This window comes from Aquarana catesbeiana, linkage group LG01, assembly GCF_042186555.1.
Source record: "Aquarana catesbeiana isolate 2022-GZ linkage group LG01, ASM4218655v1, whole genome shotgun sequence".
Lineage (NCBI taxonomy): Eukaryota > Metazoa > Chordata > Amphibia > Anura > Ranidae > Aquarana > Aquarana catesbeiana.
The window spans coordinates 238,231,814-238,245,848 of record NC_133324.1 but is presented as its reverse complement, the minus strand read 5'-3'; the positions used below and the strand labels follow the sequence as shown (position 1 = coordinate 238,245,848).

Genomic DNA, 14,035 nt, shown 5'->3' with positions numbered 1-14,035 from the left:
CGATTTTATTTCATGCAATCACAGGTTGCAGGAAAGAAAATCACTCAATTCCCCCATCAACACACAGTCATTATTGCTAGCAGCTACAGCTAGCGGCAATCATCGCATGAAAGCCTACACAGAGACAGACAGATGGTTGGGACCAGTCATCTTTAGATAATTAATGTCCAAAATTTTGGTGAATGGTCCACTATCTCAATGGTAATATGGGCCAGGTGCGTGCCCATGCACATGGCTATCCAGAGACGTCAAGAAGCACCACCTAGAGTGGAGTACACGTGACCATCAGGGTAAACCCACTGCGGGCAGTCGAACGTAGTCTGTTTGGGAGGAAGGGTCGCAGTGCAATATAGCAACGAGTGAACATCAAGTCCTGCTACAACTTGGTGAAAATGGTGACAGAGACGCATGTTGGTGCAAGTGTACGAGATGAAAGTCATGAGCTGAAAATGTGTTTACAACTGGTTCAAACTCTTTGGCGAGAGGAAGGAAATGAGGATAAGCCACATTGGGGTTGGCTGTCGACCAGCAGAAGCCAAGACATGATTGAGCGCCTGTGGACTTTCTGTTTCCCCGCCTGAAGAGTGCCAAGAAAGGAGCACGTTTTGCAGACATGGCGGCAATCCAAAAATGTGACAGCGGTTCTGTGATAGATTCCTAAAGAAGCCTTTGCTGACAGCTTCTATAAGCTTTATGAACTCTGCTAAAAGTGTGTTGTGAAGGATGGCGATTATTTTGAAGGCCAATAAAGGTAATTTGTTTGTATCTTCATTTTGCTTGTTTTCTAATACCATTGACCAAACCTTTTTGACACACCTCAAATGTTACTCCCCGTCTCTTGTCATTCGCTGGTCCCTGCTGAGCCAGCCGAGGTTCAAACCATCTACGGCAATCCTTACGTAGAAAACCTTGTCCATTGAAGTCATTCACTCCATGCAAATTTTTTTCCCATGTAGTGAGGCTGTGCCCACACTGCATGGGTTAACTGTTCCTTATTTTTTCTAGTGGAGAGGGGAACAGAGGTATACTTACCTAATCCTCTGATCTTCCCAGCACAAGACTGGTCCCTGCAGATCCTGCAGCCCCCCATCTGACGCAGTCCTGTACGGAGGACTGTTCCTGATCTCATCACGCCCATAGACCTGCTCTGGACGTGAGGATGTCAGGAACAGTCCACTCCTAGATCATGGGGGAGCACTGTTTGCCGCTGGAGCGCAGGATTGAGTGAGTTTACAGCATTCTTGTCACCCCTGGAAAAAACAAGCGCAAAAAAAACTTTTTTTTTTTTTAACCTAGAGTTGGCCTTAAAGCGGGGTTCCACCCAAATTTTGAACATTATCTCTATGCATTCTCTTCCTTGCCTAGATGCTGACATGCTGTGTAAAAAAATTTAAATCGCCGTAATTACCTTTTTTTTCTAATCTTCTTAGCACTTCCTGGTTTTCCTCCCATGGGAGTAGGCGTGTTTCTAGCCTCTCCCAGACCTCCCACAGTCCCCTGGGAGCTAGTCTCAGGCTTCCCAGCATGCATTGTGCAACAGCGTCATCACAACATCTCGGTGAATGCTGGGAGCACAGCATTCACCGCATCCAGGAAATACATGCTTGTGGGCTTCAAATGCCCACAATGAAGATGGAAACCGCCTTCAGTGAATTTTATAAGTTATTCTTTACAACGAAATCGGACACAGGCGGACTTATTACACAAAACATGTGAGTAGATAATCATGAGAAGAAAAGTTTGTGAATGAACTCCAAAAAAAAAAAAACGATAGATAGGTGGACCCCCGCTTTAAAAGGTTTTATCAAATGGCTCTTTTTCCTGCACATCTCATTGGAAAGGTGTTGGTTTCACCTACTAATCCCTTGAAATCTCCCTGGGAGGGCTCAGTTGTAATGAGGTACATAAAAATATGTCCTGTAGCATTAGGAACTTTTATATATTAATAATTTAGAGGGTTAATGATGGATTCGAAAAATCTAAACCTAAAGTAGAAAAGCCCTTTAACGACAAATAAATGTTACTGGATGCATCCCCTTAGAATCCATTTTCTGAATAAGAAAAAAACAGCACATAGATCCCTCTCCACCTTAATGAGGTATATAAATCATCCCTGTCTGTTAAGCAGCCAGAAAAGACAAGAACTTGCTGCTAGAGACATGTGGAAACAATGTGACCATTATACTGAGTGTGGAATAGTTGGAGTCATGTGAACAGTATGTACTGTACATAAAGTGTTGGGTAAACAATCTAGCTCCAACAACAAAGATGCACTTTTTACCTTGTGAATGAGCAGAGGACACCACGAAACCAGACAACTTCACGTCTCCAGCGGCTCCACATTCAAGTGGAATTGGATGCAGGCGGAAGTAGTGAAGCATTTCTAAGACAGACAGGAAGCGCATGTGCTGGACCCGGCACTGACCCCTTTCAGTCAACGTAAGGCGTAAGTGCTGAGAAAGAAGAATGTACAACTGTCATTTACTATGCACCTATCACAAGCTTTACATTCACAATGGGCATGCAACGGGTCAGTTACTGTATGCTGCAAAGTTATCAAATGCAAGTGCTGTTATAGCCTAAATCTTTTTTGCTTTTATTTTGAATAGAGTAGGAAAGGATTAGAACCCATGTTAAGATTGTACTGCTGTCTGTGTACCTGCTAGGCTATTACAATCTCTATACTTGTGTTGATGACCATTATCACTGAGATAGAAAGTGATATGAATTCTAAGTTGTAGAGGGGAGGATAAATTATTATTATTATTTAAGGTACTTATACAGCACTGTCAATTTACACAGCGCTTTACATATATATTGTACATTCACATTGGCCCCTACCCTCAAGGTCCCTAACTCTCATTCATATACTAGGGCAAATTTAGACAGAATCCAGTTAACCTACCAGCATGTCTTTGGAGATAAATCTTCCAATGTGGACAAATCTGTGGTTTACAACTGTCTGCGAGAATTTTCCTGACTTTATAGAGATTTCCTCTCACTTCCTGTTGTGTCTCAGAGATGTGAAGTGAGGGTAAATCTCCTTAATGTGATGCAAAAAGGGGTTTCAACCTTTCCCTACTCACCAAAACAATTTTGGTTATACATACACTTTTATGCCTTAACACTGCTTCCCAGTGTCCCATTAAGTGGGTTTTAATGACTGGGAGGTGCAAAGCTTCTCTATCATGTGACCTCTATGAGTGTCTCCCACACCGTTAACTTGAATGGGTGCGGGAGCCACCCCCTGGGTCGCAATCAGGATCCGTGACCGACAGCTATTGGTGCTACTGTACTGTAAGATCACAATGGGCACGCCCTCGGCACACAACCTCAGGCCGCCTTCTGTTAAATAGGGATGGCCACTGGATTGAAGTTGAACCAGCCTCTGTTGAACTGGAGGAATTTCAATCCATCTATGGCAAGCCTAAGAATCATCTTGTTAAGTTCCTCCCTGTATACCCCTCTTGTAAGCAGAATAAACACCTTTTCTTTCTTTCAGGATCTGAAAACATGTTAGGGCCCCTTCAGACCTTGACATCCTGGTACATTATGTTAATGCACATGCATTAACCCCCACTTATTTATTATTTATTTTAGGTACTTATATAGCGCCATCAATTTACACAGCGCTTCACATATACATTGTACATTCACATAGGCCCCTACCCTACATATACATTGTACATTCACATCAGTCCCTACCCTCAAGGAGCTTACAATCTAAGGTCCCTAACTCACATTCATACATACTAAGGACAATTTAGACAGGATCCAATTAACCTACCAGCATGTCTTAGGAGTGTGGGAGGAAATCGGAGTACCCGGAGGAAACCCACACAGGCACATGGAGAACATGCAAACTCCAGGCAGGTGGTGTCATGGTTGGGATTCAAACCAGCGACCCTTCTTACTGCTAGGCGAAAGTGCTTCCCACTACACCACTGTGCTGCCCATTTCTTCATGCATTAAAGTGAGCTGCATTAAGGCAGCCTTTTCAGATGAGTTGGTTGGAAACATATCTAAGCCCTGGTTCACACTTGCGTGACATAAAAGTAGCACCACTTCCAGCGGTCACACTTGCTGCCTAAAAACTTCCTACCAAGCACATTCCATTCACACCTGAGCATAGCGTAAACAAGTGTTCCTGTTTTTTTTGCATGTTTTTCAAGCGTAAACATGCGTCAAACATAGAGCAGCCTATTCACATGAATAGGCTGCCCTACGCATGACAAATGCCCCAAAGTAGCTTTAGAATCTTTTCAGTCGTGGCGTTTTTTTTCAGTGCACATTTTGTCATTCAGCAAAACAGGTGTCTGCTAACTGTGATTGGGGTGTCATTAACAATTACCGTAGGCTGCATTTACATCTGCATGCCGCTTGCCGCATGTTTCCAAAACATGTGGCAAAGCACACATTTTCTGTGTGGGTTGCCGTGTGTTCTGAAATGTGCAGGTGTGAATGCAGGCTAATTGTCAATGACACCCCAGTCATGGTTAGCAGACGTGTATTTTCCAGCATGACAAAACGTGCTACAAACGTGCCAAAATGTGTGATGCTCCACGACCGAAAAGGTTCTTGAGCTACTATGGGGTGTTTGTTCTGTGTGGGGCAGCCCATTTATGTGAATGAGGTACCCTATGCGCGATGCGTGTTTAGACGTAAAGAAATGTGTGAAAAATGCAAGAGCAGATGTGCATTTCCCCTATGCTCAGGTGTGAATGAGATGTGGTAGGAAGGAAGCTTTTAGGCAGCAAGGATGTCCAGGGAGGAGAAGGTTAAAAAAACACAAAACTGACCCTTTAATGTGGCATTCTTATCTATACTGATGCGATTTCTGTGAGATAACATAGAAGTCTATGGGACCGAGTCCCACAAAATTAGTGCAGGAACTATTTTTTTTGTTGCTTAGACTTTGTCATGACAATTAGGACGCACCCATTGAAATACATGGGATGTGACTTGTCATGTGACTTTGAAGTCCAAACTTGCATGACAAATCATAATAGTGTGAACCAGGGCTAAATGTCCAAAAAACAAACATGCATCATTTTAGGTAATGCAGCTCACCACAATGCATGGCAGCATTGTGGTGTGATGTAATGCATGAGGATTGGAGCTGTGTTGCCTTAGTATGTTGGGGTACAGTTCAAAATGAATGGCACTGCAACACTCCAATGCAATGCAGTGATGGCCATGCTACCATGCTGGACTGAAGAGTTATGAATGGGCTCCCTAGACTCGCAGCAATGTACAATGAGGAACTTCCCACTTTTCACTTTCTGCTACCATATCAGTAAAGATCATTACAGATCCAACACCTCCTACTATATCTTACATACTTACTCATTTTATGTAAGTATGCAAAAGTAAAAATGGAACTGAAATTATAATTACAGTAACCCCTAATGATCATGCTACTTAAATATTTTTTTAAATAAAGAAAAACCTCAGGTCACATACGTTTTTGTATCCCTGTACCAAATCTGGGATAAAGTGCGATGGCCTGAAAGTATCTTTGTACCAAGCAGGGATATGGATAAGTTTTTATGATATGTGCTTTGAGACCAGTTTATTGTTCCACTTCAAATGATAAAGAAGACCAGACTTAACAAAGAGACTATTCAAAAAATCTGCCACGTTACCTTTGCTCTGCCTTGAAAATTAAATGTGAGGACATATTCTCCCCTTCGCGTTTCACTTTGCCGTAGAAGGAAAACCCCATGACCTTCATATCCCTGAGCTTGTACAAGCTGAGCTGCTTTGACTCGAGAGATGGGCCCATGAAACCATGGATAGGAAGCCAATAAATGGTCGGTTTTATGACAACATTGTTCTGAAGGCACAAAGACAGCAGCGCCTAAGGATCAATAAAATCAGCTAGTTATACAATTCACACAAGTTTTACATGCACAACATTGTAAAATATGACCATATGCTGTATTATTCGTAATTTTTTTTTACACTTTCTCCAGGGAGGTGCTGGAACACGCTGCAGCTACTGAAATGTGACCAAATAAATGGCCATTTGGTTATGTGATCTCTGCTTAAAGTGGAAGTAAATTCCCTTATATGTTTTTTTACCTATAGGTAAGCCGCTCCTTCAGAGCTGTGCCATAAACAGCGACTCCAGCACACATGCACGGGAGTGATGTCATCGCAGCCTCAGCCATTCATAATGCCGAAACCCGCGAACTTGGAAGAAAGACCGTGTGAACATAGAAGCGCCTTCAGAGATGACAGTGCGCCAATGGAGGGCTTCGTTTTCAGGTAAGTATGGTTATGCATACTAGTTAAACTGGCCGTGCCTATTTTTTTATAGTTTTTGCAGTTTACTACTGCTTTAAGGGGAGGATGAGCTAAACAAACAGCTAGGCTTTTTTTTCACACAGGAAGTATATTCAGCTTTTCTGTCATTTTTTTATTATCTATCCCTGAAAGCATTGCATTAACATTTAACTATAGGCCCACTTTAAAGGTAACTCCTGGTTTGAATTTGCAGTGAAATATATAGAGGACTTTCCGCAAGAAAAAAAAATCACTTACAGGAGGGGAAAGTAAACATTATCTTAGGAAATATGGTGAAGACAATGGAACATGATAGAGATATATAAGTTGCCATTACTATCCCCCTAAAAACAGTGGTTGCTTAGCTGTAATGTTTATCATCTAAGTTTAGAAATTTCTAAAGCTGACCATACACTAGATTTTCGAATGAACGTTCAAATGCAAACTCTCAGCATATTCAGTGACTTGACTTGTGTGCTTTTAACATTTGATTTTCAAATTAATGTAATTTCCTGACCAAAAACCACATACACTGTCATTCAAGAGAAATTTTCCATCCTGATCCTTTGAATCTTCTCATCACTGCAGTCGAAAATGAACATCGATTTGACCTCACTAACAATTAGAAAAATTAATAAACGTTGCTAAAACTAAATCTACTTGTGCATGGTCTACTTAAGTCATTGAATGAATCAAGCATGCAGAAAGTAAGTCAGAATCCTCAAAATGCACATTTATTCTGGGTCAAAGATATCAAAAGTTCTGAAGCCAGTACATCAGCATGGTGGCCAGGAAAGTAGCATTTTAAGATGCAGCCCAACAATGACCACTAAAGCTGGCCATACATGGTTGGAAATTCACACACAGGTTGAACTGGATGGACTAGTGTCTTTGTTCACTGTGCGTGGGCTTCCCCGCTCAATGAAAGTTGAAATCAGCCACTATCAGAATACAATGTCCTGGCAGGGGGAAACCTTGTTTGTGTGGATGGAGGAACCAGTTTTTTTACTCAGTTTACAGGCTTAATGGAAAAAACTAGCAGTGTACGACCAGGTAAGGCCCCACTCACACTGTGGCACTACAACAGCATACACGTGTTAATGTGCTTAGCTTTAAAGTAATAATAATTTTTTAGCCAAAATAAAAAAAGATGTTATATTTACCTGCTTCATGCAATGATATTGCAGAAAGCATCTCTTACCTCCTCTTTGGAAGTCCTCTGCCGGCACTGTCCGATCCATCTTCCTCCATGTTCCACTTCAGCCAGCGCAGTGCCACAGGGGCACCCTTGCGGATGCATTCGCATTTTGGGCTGTGTGAGTCTATAGGCACACATAGTGCCAGTAAATCATGCCCCCGCTCCCTCTCCCCAGGAGTCTGACTAATAACTGCAGGAGCCTATGGCTTCCGCTGCTGCCTGTGTCTCTTGTGAGTTTAGGAAGTAGAGGAGCAGTGCAGGAGCGATGATGTATCTGGTACATCACTAGATCAGTGAGAGGAGGCAGGTAAGTGTTTAGAGATGGGGGAGAACAAGTAGTGAGGAGTATTTTTATCTTATTGCAGAGAATGCATTAAGGTAAAAAACAAAACAAAAAAACAATTAGACTTTAGAGCAACTTTAAAGCTGACCACTCATTTGAATGGGCTTCCTTATGTACCTAAACATAGATCTATGTTCAGACAAAAAAAAAAAAGAAAAAATACAAAACATGTAAAATAAAAAAAAGGCAGACTTGATAGAGCAATGAGTCTTTTTTCTGCTGTCACTTTTTTATGTTTCTAAAGGCAAAAAAAGTGCATGCAGCAGTTTCTGTAGCACAGGACAATGCACGTTGTGATGTGCGTTGTGATGAGCTGCAATGCAAGCGTGTTGAGAATATATATTAGGAATTCAGAATGAATGGCACCACATCAAACTAACTCACACTACCACAGCACAACAGTGTGAACGGAGCCTTAGGAGGCTAGGTTTCCTGTTTATATTACTTTATATAATGGGCCTAGCCAAACAGCTCCGCTTTGCAATTTTTACTGGTACCATACACAGAGGATATAATAGTGGAGGTAAAGGTTAAAAGACACAACTTATCACATCCTCTTGTACTGAATATAAAAATGCATCTCCAACCAAGTTTCTTTATAGAGTGGGGAAGGGTTAAAACCTCTTTCAGGTTTTTACTACTGTCCAAGCCTCTGTTGGGAAGGTTTCCCCTCACTTCCTGTCCTGGTGCTGACATTATCACCAGGACAGAATGACAGGGAAAATACACAGATAATAAAATCACTTTCATTAGGAGAAGAGTTAAAGTAAGCTGAATATTTCCAAGATTGAAGTGACACTGCAGATACAATGGTAGAAAACATTCCAAAAACATCTAAACTAAACATCTAAATCTAAATACCAAGTACACAAGTCAACTGACCTTGGATGATGGTGTCAGTGCTGCCACCGCTGAGAGTCTGTGACATGGGGTCTGAGTGAACTGGTGACTGCGTGTCTCCATCTGTTTCTTCTGTCCTGTAACAAGGAAGTTGAACTTCAGTGAACACTGATATCATGTAGCCCTATCTAGTTCTTTCATAAATATGCAAGCCTGAAACATCATGTGACACATGCACTCGCCTTTTTGTGACCATTATGAAGTGGTCTCACTCCTATTTTTTTTACATAACAGAATACAGTGGGACTAGTAAGGCTACTACTACTACAGCAGGAGAAGTGAGACTCCATGGTAGGGAAGGAAAACTCCTTGTTAAGATGACCATGTCCAGCCATGCAACTTATACATACTTTTAATCCAATTGATTTATTCACATTGGAAGAAATATTTTATAGAGGTGAAAGAAAACCTAATAACTATATAGCTATGATCTGTGCTGAATAGAAAACTGTGACAGCATGCCATGGACTACATTTGTAGTACTGGGAAGCTCGGCTACAGCAGTCTCTCCAAGTGGCGGAAGCACACTTGTAATTCATGGAAATTCAAGGAAGGGAGCAGAACCGGAGGAGGACAAGCTCTGGAAATCACAGAGTGATTAATTGCTAACAGAGTTCTTGGTATTTCAATAACAGGAAAAGTCTTTCAGCAAAGCGCTGGAGGCTGTAACATATGCAAAGCCTACAGGTCAACATGTACTTCCTGTGCTTCCTGCTTCAGAAACTGTGATTATCACCTATATAGCGAGTCACACTTGTAATGCTACTCAGCAGCAGGTGCCCTTTTTTATTCAGGCTGCACAACCATCTATCAAGTTTTTTTAACCCCCACAGAGCTGCACAGCTATATTCAGTTTCTTTAAAGTCCAACTGGAGCCTCAGTATTTATCACAGTAATGCAGCAGGCTACATTTACAGTAATAGATATACTCTTCTTTTTTTGTTTTTTGTTTTTCTGCACTGAGAGTTCAAATACCCTGTGCAGGGAGAATGCTGGAGTCAGACCACTGCTCACACACAAGCAATGATCCAGGTCTTCAGAGGTCCAACACTCGCCCTGCTCCAATCGTCAGTACTACAAAGGGAATGCGAGATCCCCTCTGTTTACTTCACTCTTTTTCACCTCCTATCCCTCTTTTATCCATACCCTGACCTTATGGGGTTAATTTACTTAACGACTAATGCAAGGGAATTTTCACTGTTTTCAGTGAAATGGTGAAAATTCATTTTGCAAAAAATACCCAAATCTTGTGCAAGAACAATTTAAAAAAACATTTTTTTTTTGCTTGCCTAATATTGGGCAATTGAAGTCAGCATAAGCTAAATAAAAACTCCCCTGCAAAGAGAACATGCTATGTCTTCTTTAGTAAAGCAACTCCACTATGTCTGTGCTGTGTTCTTTTCCCCTTACTCCACCATTAGCTTCCATTCCACCTCCCTACACATGCCTTTAGTTCAGTTGAAATGTTACTAAACCCAGTAATATGAAGACAGTTCATTAGCCCCCCCCCCCCCCACACAATGCCCACAGCTTATAAATCTTTTTACATTAAAATACTGCCACTATAAACCTTTTTGGCCGATCTGTATACCACAAGTACATGATAAACTGCACAGTTTCTCCAGTGCTGAGAGTTCAGGTAGGAGGAGATTTCCACTACAGCCTGTATACACGCTTACATGTGTGAAGTCAATATCATGTGACCTGGCTAGCTCTGAGAAAAAGTAGAGGTTCTCTCCAGCATAAAAGACACAACTGAGCATGTGCAGGTTGGCTACTCTGCCTCTGTTAGCTGGCCTTCCTCAGATAGACAGTGCAGGAGGGAAGGGTCTGTGCATACAGGATAAAATAGCCTTTTTACACAATGCAGAGGATTAACCCCTTAAGTTCCACAGTGAGTATAACAAGCATGCTATGCTGCATATACAGACAGATGTTACTGTTGTGGGTTTTGTAACACTTTAACTTATGTTCCTGTCAATCACTGAAGCATTAATGCGCTAGAATTATAACTTGCTGACCCCTTATGCTATTCAGCACCACTCCACCCATAGAGCTGTATGTATTAAACTTCACATGAATCCATTCTGCACACCCACTCTATAATGTTATATGTCCATCAATGGACCTAATAATTCCCACAAGATGGCTGCCTATACTATTCTGGATCCCCCACCATAGATAGTGAAAGACATTCTGGGATGAAAGCATCCTTTAGATTTTACAAATGTGAATCTGTATGAAAGTAGGAAATAATGTGAAAGATGAATCCACTGCATATTACTTCATTTCCACTACTTAGGGTCCATGTTCAGTACTCTTACACAAAGCTATTTTGCAACTTTGCAGGCTTATAGGAAATGTTATTTTACACCAAATGCAAAATATATACTGTTTGGCAGCTCTAAGTAATTTTCTAGAAAGAAAAAAAAGCAGATTTTTACATGTAAACAAAAAGTGTGAGAAAAGGCCTGGTTTTCACATTTGTGTTTCTATTTTAGACTAAAGTAAGCATTATTTTTGTACTGCATATATTTGACGTATGTTTTTTTTTATTGAATTCAGTATTAAATTGCCTTTGAATTGACATATAAACATTTGCATTTGGTGTAAAATAACATTTCCTATAAGCTTGCAAAGGTGCAAAATATAAAAATTTTCAAAAGTGTCCACCATTTTTGCCACCACTATATATATATAATTTATTTATGAGGTTATGGATAATAAATATCCATAAGCAATTAAACAAGGACATTGTTACAACTTGCTCAGAACATCATATACCTTCAAGACCTCTGAAAAGTTGTTACAATGTTCACCGGTGCAGATACATGAGCAATGCAATCATGATGTCTCACAGATGGAAAAAGAGAAATATCAAGAAGAAAAAAAACAAAAAACAAACAATAAAGTACATTAAACCATGTAGGGGTGTAAAGCTTGATGCCGTGACCTGTCAACTAACGGGTAAATTACCCTAGTATATCACCAAAGAAGACTGAGAAATCAGATTCATCGCAACAAACAGTGAATCACAGTAAATAAGATTAGTCATGGTCACCTTCAAATCTATTATGTATCCAAGTTGCCCAAATTTTATAAAATGTGTCATAATGGTCTCTACAGGTGTACACCCATTGCTCTGCCTCCATAATCTGATCTACTTTTTTGGACTATCTACAGTAGGTACCAATGGACATTTCCAGTGCAAAAGGATCAGACTTTTTGCTGCATTTAATGAATGTGGGATTGCACACCTATTAAACCCTTTAAGAGAAAGAGGGAGAGAGTGCAGTAAACAGAAAGCTGGATCATCTTGTATTAAAATAGTAGTGATGTCTGGAATCAACTTTCTGATCTCATTCCACAATGACATAAGAATGGGTCATTCCCACCAGATATGGAGCTGTGAAACGTGTGACCCACAACCTCTACAACAGCAGTCAATGGTAAAGTCTTTGGGGCCCTTTACCAGAGTTAACAGTTTATAACTGGTTTCCTGTAGGTTTGAAGTAATGGTAGAAGCATGGGCCCACTTGAGCACAGACAGCTTCTGCGAGTCAGAAAAGAAGGTTTCCAGCTCTGTTTCCCAATTCCTAAGAAAACTGAGATCATTAGGGGATTCACAGTCTCAAAGTACCTTATGAGTCACCGGAAGCAGTGCTCCCAATTGAGGCAGTTTGAACGATAAAGACACAAAAGTTGTCAGGGAATCATTGCACCTCATTTCCTGTATAGTAATAGTCACATAGATAGTCAGTTGTCTGTGTCTCCAAGAGTCAAATAGAAATAGACCATAAGCTTCCCATAACTCAGGGGGGCGCAATTTGCCATCCACCAGTAATTTAAGGCAACTTGTATCCCCGCCCATTGCCCAAGTACTGAAAAAGGAAAAAAGACTAACGCAAAGGGAACCACAAAAAAGCCTCTCAATGGGAGAAGGGGGAAATAGAAGGTGCTAACAGGCCAGTTTTTTTTAGTCTGTTGCAAAGTGGCTGAGTACCTCACGGTACTCAAGTACAGCACCTCACTCCGCCTGCTTGCTGTCTGTTGGTACAGCACTTACCCCATCTAGGTGGCGGGCATCAGCTCCTGTGTCCTCTCCTCCTTACTTCCGTTATGCGTCTCCTCCCCTCCTCCTAGGCGTCCAATGGGATCGCCTGTCCTTTCAGTCACTTGTGTAACGGGTCTCAAGACCCGCTACCTACCTATTGGCCGGGGGGGAGGATCGGTGTTACAATAGAGAATATTCATTCGCTATTAATTATTTGCATTCTCTGCACCCCAAGCCCACCCTATTTTGAAGCCTATTAGAGCCTCTGGCTCTAATCAGGTGCTTTGAAAAAACACCCACCCCCCCATTTGAATCCATGCATCCAGCGTCCTAAAAGGGGCCAGACGCATTTATAGGGAGATCGGCGCCCGTGCTCCCTTAATGGACAGACCGCCCCTGATGTTGACCATAACTAGAACAGGGTGGTTTCACAATTTTTACACCTTCCAGCCCCAAGTCATCAGAGCTGCAGGCGCTCCCATCTTCACCTGTCTTCCTTCCAGGTTTACAGACTCCGGCTGTATGGCTGGCCAGAGCTGCAATGACATCACTCCCACGTGACAGGCACAGTTTACAGCACAGGGTTCTGAAGGAATGGCCCAGATGGCCACTCCTTCAGAGCACATGTGCTAGTGATATCACCGGCTGCATGTACCATAAATATCTCCTAAACGGAAGTTTAGGAGATATTTACACTACCTATAGGTAAGCCTTATTATAGGCTTACCTATAGGTAAAAATCAGAGATGGGAGTTTACTCCCACTTTAAGGTGTGGATATAAATTCTGAGGTATGTTCCTGGCACTCATTGGAATTGAAGAAGTGACTTGGGTAAGCTATGAAACTAAGCTATGAAACATCTTTAACAAAACCAGTCCAGTTGAATGTGACAAATTACTACTAGCAAGCAACTAGTGATAGCAGACATATCTCTTTTATAGTGATACAGTGGGGACGGAAAGTATTCAGACCCCCTTAAATTTTTCACTCTTTGTTATATTGCAGCCATTTGCTAAAATCATTTAAGTTCATTTTTTTCCTCATTAATGTACACACAGCACCCCATATTGACAGAAAAACACAGAATTGTTGACATTTTTGCAGATTTATTAAAAAAGAAAAACTGAAATATCACATGGTCCTAAGTATTCAGACCCTTTGCTGTGACACTCATATATTTAAGGTGCTGTCCATTTCTTCTGATCATCCTTGAGATGGTTCTACACCTTCATTTGAGTCTAGCTGTGTTTGA

The 14,035-nt window shown here is 41.3% G+C and overlaps 1 protein-coding gene and 1 long non-coding RNA gene across 4 annotated transcripts in view; one reads left to right on the top strand and one right to left on the bottom strand.

Annotated features, from left to right (window-relative positions):
* The window catches only part of SH2B3 (SH2B adaptor protein 3), a 230,490-nt gene that overhangs the window by 18,509 nt on the left and 197,946 nt on the right, over window positions 1–14,035 (bottom strand). Inside the window, exons 6-8 of one of the 2 annotated variants that reach the window (XM_073626157.1) lie at window positions 8,712–8,806; window positions 5,646–5,836; window positions 2,282–2,453 (exon numbers count right to left, since the gene is read on the bottom strand). In XM_073626157.1, the coding sequence (XP_073482258.1) occupies window positions 2,282–2,453; window positions 5,646–5,836; window positions 8,712–8,806 (458 nt within the window). Of the gene's footprint in view, window positions 1–2,281; window positions 2,454–5,645; window positions 5,861–8,711; window positions 8,807–14,035 lie in introns of both variants that reach the window. The other variant, XM_073626148.1, reaches the window with a different exon arrangement.
* Window positions 2,133–14,035, top strand: part of LOC141139748 (uncharacterized) — a 52,547-nt gene continuing 40,644 nt past the window's right edge. For both annotated transcript variants that reach the window (XR_012243801.1, XR_012243799.1), the window contains exons 1-2: window positions 2,133–2,446; window positions 6,091–6,270. This is a non-coding gene — a long non-coding RNA (uncharacterized lncRNA). The remainder of the gene's footprint in view (window positions 2,447–6,090; window positions 6,271–14,035) is intronic.